The sequence below is a fragment of the Rhinoraja longicauda genome, unplaced genomic scaffold (genome assembly GCF_053455715.1).
Source record: "Rhinoraja longicauda isolate Sanriku21f unplaced genomic scaffold, sRhiLon1.1 Scf000389, whole genome shotgun sequence".
NCBI lineage: Eukaryota > Metazoa > Chordata > Chondrichthyes > Rajiformes > Arhynchobatidae > Rhinoraja > Rhinoraja longicauda.
Window position 1 is genome coordinate 68,743 of NW_027601606.1, and position 12,086 is coordinate 80,828.

At 42.8% G+C, this 12,086-nt stretch overlaps 1 protein-coding gene across 1 annotated transcript in view; it reads left to right on the forward strand.

Annotated features, from left to right (window-relative positions):
* LOC144590908 (transmembrane channel-like protein 2-A) overlaps nt 1-12,086 on the forward strand; it is a gene marked incomplete at its 3' end in the record, with an annotated part of 44,912 nt that overhangs the window by 14,335 nt on the left and 18,491 nt on the right. The window contains exons 8-11 of the mRNA XM_078395271.1: nt 664-762; nt 1,487-1,629; nt 1,875-2,022; nt 10,983-11,171. Coding sequence (XP_078251397.1) covers nt 664-762; nt 1,487-1,629; nt 1,875-2,022; nt 10,983-11,171 — 579 coding nt within the window. The remainder of the gene's footprint in view (nt 1-663; nt 763-1,486; nt 1,630-1,874; nt 2,023-10,982; nt 11,172-12,086) is intronic.

Here is a 12,086-nt window from a genome sequence, read left to right on the forward strand (position 1 = left end):
CTTTATCCTGCTGCTCCTCTCTTTCAGCTTTCTAACCCCCCCCCCCTCCACCCAACTACAATCAGTCTGAACAAGATTCATGACCCAAAACATCACCTAACCATTTTCTCCAGGGATGCTGCCTGACCAGCATTTTGTTTCTTTTTATGCAAACTGACATCTGGAGTTGCTTGTTTCTATACTGTGTTCCTCAAAGATGTTAGAGAAGTCTTTGTCGGGGATCTATGTGAAACAATGCTTGTGAAATTGAAATGGTGTGCAGTGAGGGTAAAAAAAAAAGAGGTATTAGAAAAAGTTTTAGAAAAGAGAAAAGGATAGAAAAAACAAATCACAATTTTTCACCATGGGATGAATGTGTTACAATAATGTTGAAGATTCATAGAGTTCTAGAATTATAGTGCAGCATAGAAACAGGCCCTTTGACCCATCACTTCTATACTGACCATAATGCCTATCCATATTAATCCCATTGCCTGCATTATTCCATATCCTGCTATGCCTTGCTTATTTAAATTCAGTCCTGGGGCAACTTCTGTTTACCATGTTTCTGCCTTTTGCCAAGAGAAAATGCTGTCATCTTTGGAAAAAGACACCAAATTATGAGCTGTAGCTGAAAATCAAAGAAAACCCTAAAAAGTTGTTGATAACAGTTATATATTTCAGATGTTGATGGGCCTGCAATATGGCACCATTCCTCGGAAGACTGTGCCAAGGGCAGAACAGCCGACTGCTATGGATTTTTCAGTACTTTGGGAGTTTGGGGTGAGTGTTGCACTCCACGTTCAAAATCTGGTGCCATTAAATTTCAGAAGTGATTCAATGCGTAGAAATTACTGTCACACATTTAGTAGCACTGATATAGGCAACATGCCCCGAAGACTGGCTTTCGCCTTTCAGTGTCAGATCATCAAAGGCAATACAGAAGGATATTGAATTAGGACCTTTGTCTTCCAAATGCAAGCTGCCAACTGTTGACTTTTCTTTTGTGTACCTATTGTTGTATTTTTGAAAATTATTTTAAGAATCTTTTAAAATATGTAAAACCAAATGGGTTCATGTGGTATATATTCAAAAAATTGCAATTTTCATATATTTTGACATTTTGTAAAGTACGTCCGTTTTGACATCACATTGTAATTATTTCATCACATCCAAATTTGGTGAGGTCATGTTTCATGAGAAATTAAATCCTTAAAGATCTTTAAGACCAATAAAGTTAGCTTAATATTCAATTAGTTTATGTACTTTTATAGTAATTCATTCTTTATAGGAGAATTTTACAAACTTCATTGCAATTAATCTTTTCAATGACATCTTGAAAGGGTTATGGAATTAAATGTTTTATTACAACATGTTAAAAAGATTCAGCATGAGTAAAGTTTTTTCAGTATCTTCTTGGCATAATGTGTTGTAAGATTGTCATGATGCTTCAACTTTTAAGTGTGAATCAGGATGATTGTAAAATAACAAAATCTGTATTTTACAGGGTTATATAAAGTACTCAGCTCTTTTCTATGGTTACTACAATAATCAGCGAATGATTGGTGTTTTCAAGTATAGATTGCCCTTGTCTTATTTCATGGTTGGTGTGGGTTCGTTTGGATACAGCCTCATGGTTGTGATCAGAACGTGAGTATTGATTAAGCAGTAGTGAGACTGGTTAGATTCTTGTGCAACTATTACCGAGTCCATCCAGGACTATGGCAGAGCAATTATTCCATAGAACACCATGGATGGCTGTAGTCAATTGACATTGTAAACTATGAAGACTGAACTATGTGTGACTATCACCTGTCACCGAGCATGTGAAGTTATGTTGAAAGTTCTGACTCAAAGTATCATTCATGTCTAATGAAAATAATAATCCTGTACAGAATGGCAAAAAACGCAAATGAAAGTGGAGTTGATGGAGATGATGGAGATTTCAACTTCAGCTGGAAAATGTTTACAAGTTGGGATTATCTAATTGGAAATCCTGAAACAGCAGATAACAAGTTTGCATCCATTACAACCAGTTTTAAGGTAAATTTGGCCGAATTGATGTCCACACACATTGATTGTTCCTACAATGTGTTAGATTATAAAATCATTGCAATTTGTTTGTTTTCCCCCCCTGCCACAACTTGTTGCGCAGCTGGTAGAGCTGCTGGCTCACAGTGCCAGTGACCCAGGTTCGATCCTGACCTCAGATGTCTGAGTGGAGTTTGCATGTTCTCCCTGTAACCACGTGGGTTTCTCTGCATGCTCAGGTTTTCTTCCACATCTCAAAGATGTGCAGGTTTGTAGGTTAATTGGACCCTGTGAAACTACTTGCAGTGTGCAGGGAGTGGATATGCAAGTGGGATAACGCAGAACTAGTGTGTGAGTGATCAATGTTCAGCGTGGACTCGTTGGGCCAAAGGGTCTGATAGTTGCATCTCTAAATCAAACTAAACAAGGGAAATAAATAGATCAAAGCTGAAACAGTTGAAAATACCCAGAAAGTCAGGTAGTATCTCTGGGGATTGAAACAGACTAAACATTTCAGATGTTTTAAATTTAGATTTCCTTCATCTGGAGCTATTTCCTTTTTGGGGGAATTAAGGATATTTTAAATTATATTTTCCTTTAATTTGAGTTTTGCATGAGGTTGCTGCTCTTGTCCCCGTTGATGGAAGAGTTCACAGAGGTTTGGGGTATAGGTGATGTGATGGTGTTGAGCTACTGAAGTGAATGATGTTCACTTGGAAACACAGTAGTGCGGTTAGTAGAGCTGTTGATGTGGAGCTCCTGCAATGGGGGTTTAATCTTGACCTTGTTTGCTGTATGTCTGGAGTTTGTTCTTTTTTGTTGTGTCTGTATGGGATTTTCCTGGGTGTTCCAGTTTTCTCCCATATCACAGTTGCCCCTTCTGTGTAGGTGAGTGGTTGAATTGACCGGTATGTGAGAATAAGTTAGTAGCGGACTGAGATTACATTGTGAGCATAGAGTTGATAGACTGAATGGCTCCTGCCATGTACTGGAAAATATGGAAATATATGCAGCTGCAAACTGCGATTGGATGCAGTTGAATATTGATGTTAGTGAAAGGAACAACTCAGGTGAAGTGCACTAATGTTTGAGCATTGTAGGCCACAGATGAAAATTTCACTCTTCAGATTTCAATCTCATAGACTCAGAAATGTTTGTATGTCATGGGACAGAAATGTACGGTCATGTTTAGTTTTAGTATATTGCCACATGCACCAAGGTACAGTGAAAAGCTTCTTTGTTGCATGCTATCCAGACAGTGAAAAGATTATACATGACTACAATCTAGCCATCCACAGTGTACAGGTACAGGATAAAAAAAATGTTTAGTGCAAATTAAAGTCAATTGAAGTCCGATAAAAGATAGATCTCCAATGAGGTAGATGGTCGGTCTGGACCACTCTCTAGCTAGTGAGAGAATGGTTCAGTTGTCTGATAACAGCTGGGAAGAATCTGTTGCTGAATCTGGAGGTATGCATTTTCACACTTCTGTACGTCTTGCCTAATAGAGGCGTATGAGGCTAGGAGGTCAAACACTCGTTTGGTCACAGCTAAGGTTTTAGGTTCAATATTCTTTACCCTGTTCCAAAAGGATGTGATGACATTGTCAGAATGCTACAGCGATTTATGAGGATGCCAGAGACAGGAGGAACTGCAGATGCTGGAATTTTGAGTAAAAAACAAACTGCTGGAAGAACTGAGCAGTTTAGGCAACATTTGTGGAGGGAAATGGACAGACAACGTTTTCAGTTGGGACTCTCCTACTATCTGATGAGGATGTTGTCCAGGCTGAGGAACTTTACTTATGAGTGGAGATTGACTGTGTTGGACTCCTGTCTATGCAACAGATAAATCTAAAGAATATCTTGGGGTGTAAAAAGGTATGAAAGGCTTAGTAAAGGAGAACAAGAAAGACGCCCCTCCCCCCCCCCCCACCAATGACCTCACCAGAGGTTGAGCATATTCTAAAATTATAGAGAATTATAGTCATTCAACTTGGAAACAGGTCATTCGGCCCACTAAGTCCATGCCAACGATTAAACACCCATTGTGTACCCATCTATACCCAACCTACATTCATCACAATTGTATTGTCCCCACATTCCCATCAACTGCCCCCAGGTTCTACCGCTCACCTGTACACACTACGGTAATTTACAATGACCAATTCATTTACCAGCTCGCATGTCTTTGGGAAGTGGGAGGCAATTCATGCGGTCATGGGGAGAACATGCAAACTCCAAGCAGACAGCACCCAAGGTCAGCATCCAACTTGGATCAGTGGAACTAATAAACATAGCACAAAAAGTAAGGAAATTTGTGTTTGGTAGATTATTTCTTTGTTGTAACAATGCTTCTTGGCAATAAATCTTATACCGTTGGAAAGCCTGTTTATTTCCCTTTTAAATGGTGCCACATTTGTAAGGAACATGCATTTGTGGGATGAGCAGCAGAGCTGAGTATATGGGTTGTGCCCATGAAAAATTTGCCAAATCTTCTCTGCCAATGCCAAACAGCTTATCCTGCTGTTGCTATTGATTCTTGTTTTGAGCTTCTGGTACCCCCAGGTGCTGACAATCAGGTGCCTGATTGGCAGCATCTGTGAGCATGGGCCCTGCTACAGTGGTCAGTAGGTGTCTGCTCCAAGAATCGGCATGCCACGTTTGACTGATCTGGATAGGGCCCGTGCGATAGGGCAACTTCAAGCTGGTGTTCCGCAAAACTAAGTTGCGGCATTATTTGGAGTGAGCTCTAGTACCATCTCCAAAGTGAAGGCCAAGTTCCATATAACGGGGGATGTCAGCGACAGGCCGCGAAGTGGACGTCCCAAGAAGACGACACCCGAAGAAGACCGTTTCCTCACCCTGTCAGCACTTAGGAACCGTAGGCTGTCTTCTACAGATTTGCAGTCAAGGTTTGCCCTTCACCATCAGGCCCGTTTGCGCTGGTGTCGGGAACACGTGCACTGGAACCTGAACATGTGGAGGAACGTTATGTTCAGCGATGAGTCCAGATTCTGCCTACCGCAGTTGGATCAGAGCTGAGTATGTGGGTTGCGCCCATGAAAAATCTGCCAAATCTTTGCCAATGCCAAACAGCTTATTCTGCCATTGACTCTTGTTCGGTGTTGTTTGGTGGATTGGATGATTGAAGTCTGAAGAAACAAGACATATTGGCAATTTAACAATTTATTCATTTAATAAACAGGAGCCTCAGTAGCGTGTGGAAGAACCATACACAGCCACAACAGCCTGGCACCTCCTCCTCATGCTGGTCACCAGCCTGGTCACACACTGTTGTGGGATGGCATCCCATTCTTCAACCAGCATTTGTCGCAAGTCAGCCAACGTGGTTGTGTTGGTCACTCTGGCACGAACAGCACGCCCATGCTGATCCCACAAGTGTTCAATGGGGTTGAGGTCAGGACTGCTGGCAGGCCATTCCATCCTCTCCACTCCCAAATTCTGGAGGTAGTCTCTGAGAAACCCTGCTCTGTGGGGGCGAGCATTGTCATCTTGGAGGATAGAGTTCGGTCCCAGACTGTGGAGATATGGGATAATAGACAATAGACAATAGACAATAGGTGCAGGAGTAGGCCATTCAGCCCTTCGAGCCAGCACCGCCATTCAATGCGATCATGGCTGATCACTATCAATCAGTACCCCGTTCCTGCCTTCTCCCCATACCCCCTCACTCCGCTATCCTTAAGAGCTTGCCACTGGTTACAGAATCTCATCTCGATATCTCTGCATTGAGATTGCCTCCAATGATGACAAGCCTCGTTTTTCCAGTGAGGGAGATGCCGCCCCACACCATCACACTGCCTCCACCAAAAGATGTTACTCTATCGGTGCAGCAATCAGCATAGCGTTCTCCGCGTCTTCTCCACACTTTGACCCTATGATCCAACTGCCGTAGGCAGAATCTGGACTCATCGCTGAACATAACGTTCCTCCACATGTTCAGGTTCCAGTGCACGTGTTGCCGACACCAGCGCAAACGGGCCTGATGGTGAAGGGCAAACCTTGACTGCAAATCTGTAGAAGATAGCCTACGGTTCCTAAGTGCTGACAGGGTGAGGAAACGGTCTTCTTCGGGTGTCGTCTTCTTGGGACGTCCACTTCGCGACCTGTCTCTGACATCCCCCGTTATATGGAACTTGGCCTTCACTTTGGAGATGGTACTAGGGCTCACTCCAAATAATGCCGCAACTTAGTTTTGCGGAACACCAGCTTGAAGTTGCCCTATCGCACGGGCCCTATCCAGATCAGTCAAACGTGGCATGCCGATTCTTGGAGCAGACACCTACTGACCACTGTAGCAGGGCCCATGCTCACAGATGCTGCCAATCAGGCACCTGATTGTCAGCACCTGGGGGTACCAGAAGCTCAAAACAAGAATCAATAGCAACAGCAGGATAAGCTGTTTGGCATTGGCAGAGAAGATTTGGCAAATTTTTCATGGGCGCAACCCATATACTCAGCTCTGCTGCTCATCCCACAAATGCATGTTCCTTACAAATGTGGCACCATTTAAAAGGGAAATAAACAGGCTTTCCAACGGTATAAGATTTATTGTCAAGAAGCATTGTTACAACAAAGAAATAATCTACCAAACACAAATTTCCTTACTTTTTGTGCTATGTTTAGATAGTTTCTAATGAGCTTCAGTCCCAGTATGGCAACCATGTAATTTAAATCCAAGTGAACAATAAAATTAAGCATGGATTTTTTTAAATGTTGAGACTCTGTGATTGTGACCAGGATTATCATTAAAAATCCCATCTGTTTCATTAATTTCCTTAAAGGAAGGAAATTTGCCATTCTTACCCGGTTCTAGATCTGCCAAAGTGATTGACTCGAACAGCCTTCTCAGGAGCAATTAGAGATGGACAATAAACGCTGACATTGTTAGTGACATCTATATTCTGTGAACAAATAAATTAAAAAATCTCCTCTCGCCCTTTCTTGCTGTAAGGAAAATGACATCTGTTTCTTGATATAACTGAAGTATTTTATTTTTAGTACTATTCAGGTCCTAGACATAATTTCTAAACTGTGGTTCCCAGTTTAAAAAAAACTCCAGATAATGCACAACCCGTGTTTTACACAGTTTCAGCATGGCTTCCTCGTATCGTTCTCATTGAAGCTAATAATAAAACAAATGATTCTGCAGAGGTTCTGTATTTCTGTTGCCACCATCTTAAAAAAATCAAGTACCAATAGTTGTGATTCTCTGTTCCAGAATTGTCTGTTTCAAAATCGCCCATTTAGCTTTTATTTGGCACTTTCAATTATTTCTACTAAAACTGCATCTGCCACATTTCCTTCCATTTCACCATTCAGTCCTCCTGGAGCCCATTTCAATCTTATTCATAAGATCATTAGTGATAGGAGCAGAATTAGGCCATTCAGCCCATCAAGTCTACTCTGCCATTCAAACATGATTAGTAACATGAAAGATTAGTAAAGACAAATGTGGGTCCCTTGAAGGCAGAAACGGGTGAAATTATTATGGGTAACAAGGAAATGGCAGAAGAGTTGAACAGGTACTTCGGATCTGTCCTCACTAAGGAAGACACAAACAATCTCCCAGATGTACTAGAGGACAGAGGATCTACGGAGTCAGAGGAACTGAAAGAAATTTGCATTAGGCGAGAAATAGTATTGGGTAGACTGATGGGACTGAAGGCTGATAAATCCCCAGGGTCTGATGGTCTGCATCCCAGGGTACTCAAGGAGGTGGCTCTAGAAATCGTGGATGCATTGGTGATCATTTTCCAATGTTTAATAGATTCAGTATCAGTCCTGTGGATTGGAGGATAGTTAATGTTATCCCACTTTTCAAGAAAAAAGCGAGAGAGAAAATGGGGAATTATAGACCAGTTAGCCTGACATCGGTGGTGGGAAAGCTGCTGGAGTCAATTATTAAAGAGGTAAATAATGGCGCATTTGGATAGCAGTAAAAGGATTGGTCCAAGTCAGCATGGATTTATGAAGGGGAATTCCTGCTTGACTAATCTTCTGGAATTTTTTGAGGATGTGACAAATAAAATGGATGAAGGAGAGCCAATGGATGTAGTGTATCTAGACTTTCAGATAGCCTTTGATAAGGTCCCACACAGGAGATTGGTGAGGAAAATTATAGCACATGGTATTGGGAGTAGGGTATTGACATGGATAGAGAATTGGTTGGCAGACAGGAAGCAAAGAGTAGGAATAAACGGGTCCTTTTCAGAATGGCAGGCAGTGGCGAGTGGAGTGCCGCAAGGCTCGGTGCTGGGGCCGCAACTATTTACAATATATATTAATGATTTGGATGATGGAATTAGAAGTAACACTAACAAGTTTGCAGATGACACAAAGCTGTGTGGAAGTGTGAACTGCGAAGAGGATGTTAGGAGGTTGCAGGGAGACTTGGACAGGTTGAGTGAGTGGGCAGATGCATGGCAGATGCAGTATAATGTAGATAAATGTGAGGTTATCCACTTTGGTGGCAAAAACAAGGAGGCAGATTATTATCTCAATGGTGTCTGATTAAGTAAAGGGGAAGTGCAACGAGACCTGGGTGTCCTTGTACACCAATCACTGAAAGTAGGCGTGCAGGTACAGAAGGTAGTGAAGAAAGCTAAAGGCAACTTGGCCTTCATAACGAGAGTATTTGAGTATAGGCGTAAAGAAGTCCTTCTGCAGTTGTATGGGGCCCTGGTGAGACCACATCTGGAGTATTGTGTGCAGTTTTGGTCTCCTAATTTGAGAAGGAATTCCTTGCTATTGAGGCAGTGCAGCGTGGGTTCACGGGGTTAATCCCTGGGATGGCAGGACTGTCATATGAGAAAAGTTTGGAAAGACTAGGGTTGTATTCACTGGAGTTGAGAAGGTTGAGAGGGGATCTTATATAGACATATAAAATTATAAAAGGACTGGACAAGCTAGATGCAAGAAAAATGTTCCCAATGTTGGTGGAGTCTAGAACTAGGGGCCACCGTCTAAGAATAAAGGGGAGGCCATTTAAAACTGAGGTGAGAAGAATTTTTTTCACCCAGAGAGTTGTGAATTTGTGGAATTCTCTGCCACAGAAGGCAGTGGAGGCGAATTAACTGGATGAATTTATAAGATTGGATAGAGCTCTAAGGGCTAGTGGAATTAAGGGATATAGGGAGAAGGCAGGCAAAGGTTCCTGATTGTGGATGATCAGCCATGATCACAATGAATGGTGGTGCTGGCTCAAAGGGCCAAATGGCCTCCTCCTGCACATATTTTCTATGTTTCTATCTGTGGCTGATCTATCTCTCCCTCCTAATCCCATTTTCCTGCCTTCCCCATATAACCTCAGACACCCGTACTAATCAAGAATCTATCTGTCTCAGCCTTAAACATATCCAGACATCCTCCACAGCCTTCTCTGGCAAAGAATCCCACAGATTCTCCACCCACTGACTAAAGAAATTTCCTTCTCATCTCCTTCCTAAAAGTGCGTCCTTTAATTCTGAGGCTATGACTTCTAGTCCTAGACTCTCCCACAAGTGGAAACATCCTCTCCACATCCACTGTATCCAAGCCTTTTACTATTTACGTTTCAAAGAAGTCCCCCCTCATTCTTCGAAACTCCAGCGAATACAGGCCCAGTGCCGACAAACGCTCATCATATGTTAACCTACTCATGCCTGGGATCATTCTTGTAACCTCCTCTGGACTTTCTCCAGAGCCAACACATCCTTCCTCAGATATGGTGCCCAAAATTGCTCACAATATTCCAAATGCGCCCTGACTAGCTCCTTATAAGAGCCTCAGCATTACATCCCTGTTTTTGTATACAAGCTCTCTTGAAATAAATGCGAGCATTGAGTTTGCTTTCTTTACTACCGATTCGACTTGCAGATGAACATTTTAGGAATCCTGCACCAGCACTCCCAAGTCCCTTTGCACCTCCGATTTCTGGATTCTCACTCCATTTAGAAAATAGTCTACGCCTTTATTCTTACTACCAAATTGCATGACTCCACAATTTGCTACACTATATTCCATCTGCCACTTCCCTGTCCACTCTCCCAACCTGTCCAGGTCCTTCTGCAGAGTCTCTGCTTTCTCCACACTACCTGCCCCTCCACCTATTTTTGTATCATCTGCAAATTTGGCCACAAAGCCTTCATTCCCCTTGTCCAAATCATTAATACACAACCTGAAGAGTAGTGGCCCCAGCACTGACCCTTGCGGAACTCCACTAGTCACTGGCAACCAACCAGTTAAAGCCCCCTTTGTTGCCACTCTTCGTCTTCTGACATTCAGCCAATCTGCTATCCATGCTAGTATATCTGCCTTTGATACCGTGGGCATTCATCTTCCTCAGCAGCATCATGTGAGGTACCTCATCAAAGGCTTTCTGAAAATCTAGGTAAACAACATCTACTGACTCTCCTTTGTCTGTCCTGCTATTTGCTTATTTATTCACTGCTCACTTGCAAGTTTCGTGCCATCAGACTTTGAAATTATGTTCAGAATATCCAATCACATCAGTATCCACTGCCCTCTGCATGTCAGACCCAATCTGTTTACAACATGGACCACAGTGAGTGATTTCTTTAATATACTGCCACCTGGGATGCAATGCTCCATGTGGGACATAGTGCAATTGTTTCAGAAAAAGCCCATCTATTCCCAATTTGAACTCCTTCAGATGACTGCATCTCTAAACTTTGAAGACCATCCTCCACTCGTGACCATCAGTTCCATTAGACGGTGGACTCTGAGACTTTGGACCGCACTCACCTACGTGTCCATCCCTTACCCATCCAGCTGAGCTCTCTGTGTCTCTGGGGTGATAACCTCTGGGGAAGTACAGATATTCAATGCTCTGCAGCGACTCCACAACTCCAGAAACACGATCAAATTGCTATCTTTGCAAATAATCCACACATTTTTACAATAAGCATAACGAGTTATTTTAAATTTTTATACATGTTATTTTGTCAGGAATCCATTGTGGATGAAGAAGAAAACCAAAAAGATGAAAATGTTCACCTAAGGAGATTTTTAATTATTCTGTCCAATTTTCTTATATTTTGTTGTCTTGCTGGAAGTGGGTACCTCATTTTTTATGTTGTGAAAAAATCCCAGACATATTCAGCAGTGGGTAACTTAACCTGGTATCAGAAAAATGAGGTAAGTTTTCCTTTACAGCTACTAACATAAAATGAATAGAATTTTTCAAGAGTCAAAGCGTCATACAGCACAGAAATATGCTCTTCAGCCCTACTTGCCCAAGCTGACCGTAGCCAAACCAAGCTAGTCTGACTTGCCCATGCCTGGCCTATATCCCTCTAAAGCTTTCCTATCCTTGTACCTGCCTAAGTCTTTAAAATATAATTGTACCTGCCTGTACCACTTCCTCTGACAGCTCATTCCATGTTCACCCTACCCTCTGTGTGAAACATGTATTCCTTAGGTCCCTTTTAAATCATTCTCCTCTCACCCTCAGCCTACATGATCTAGATTTGGAGGTAGACACAAAATGCTGGAGTAACTCAGTGGGTCAGGTAGCGTCTCTGGAGAGAAATGAATGGGTGACGTTTCGGGTCGAGACCCTTCCTCAGACTGATGTCAGGGGAGGGGGCGGGACATAGATGGGATGTAGCAGGAGACAGGAAGGCTAGTGGGAGAACTGGGAAGAGGGAGGGGAAAGAGAGGGAATGAGGAACTATTTGAAGTTAGGGAAGCCAATCTTCATATCGCTGGGGTATAAAATGCTCAAGGGAAGTATGAGATGCTGTTCCTCCAATTTGCGCTGGGCCTCACTTTGACAATGGAGGAGGCCCAGGCCAGAAAGGTCAGATTGGGAGTGGGAAGGGGAGTTGAAGTGTTGAGCCACCGGGAGATCAGGTTAGTTAAGGAGGACTGAGCAAAGGTGTTAAGCGAAACAATCGCCGACCCTGCGCTTGGTCACTCCGATGTAGAGAAGTTGACATCTGGAACAGCGGATACAATAGATGAGGTTGGAGGAGGTGCAGGTGAACCTCTGCCTCACCTGGAAAGATTGTTTGGGTCCTTGGATGGAGTCGAGGGAGGAGGTAAAGGGAC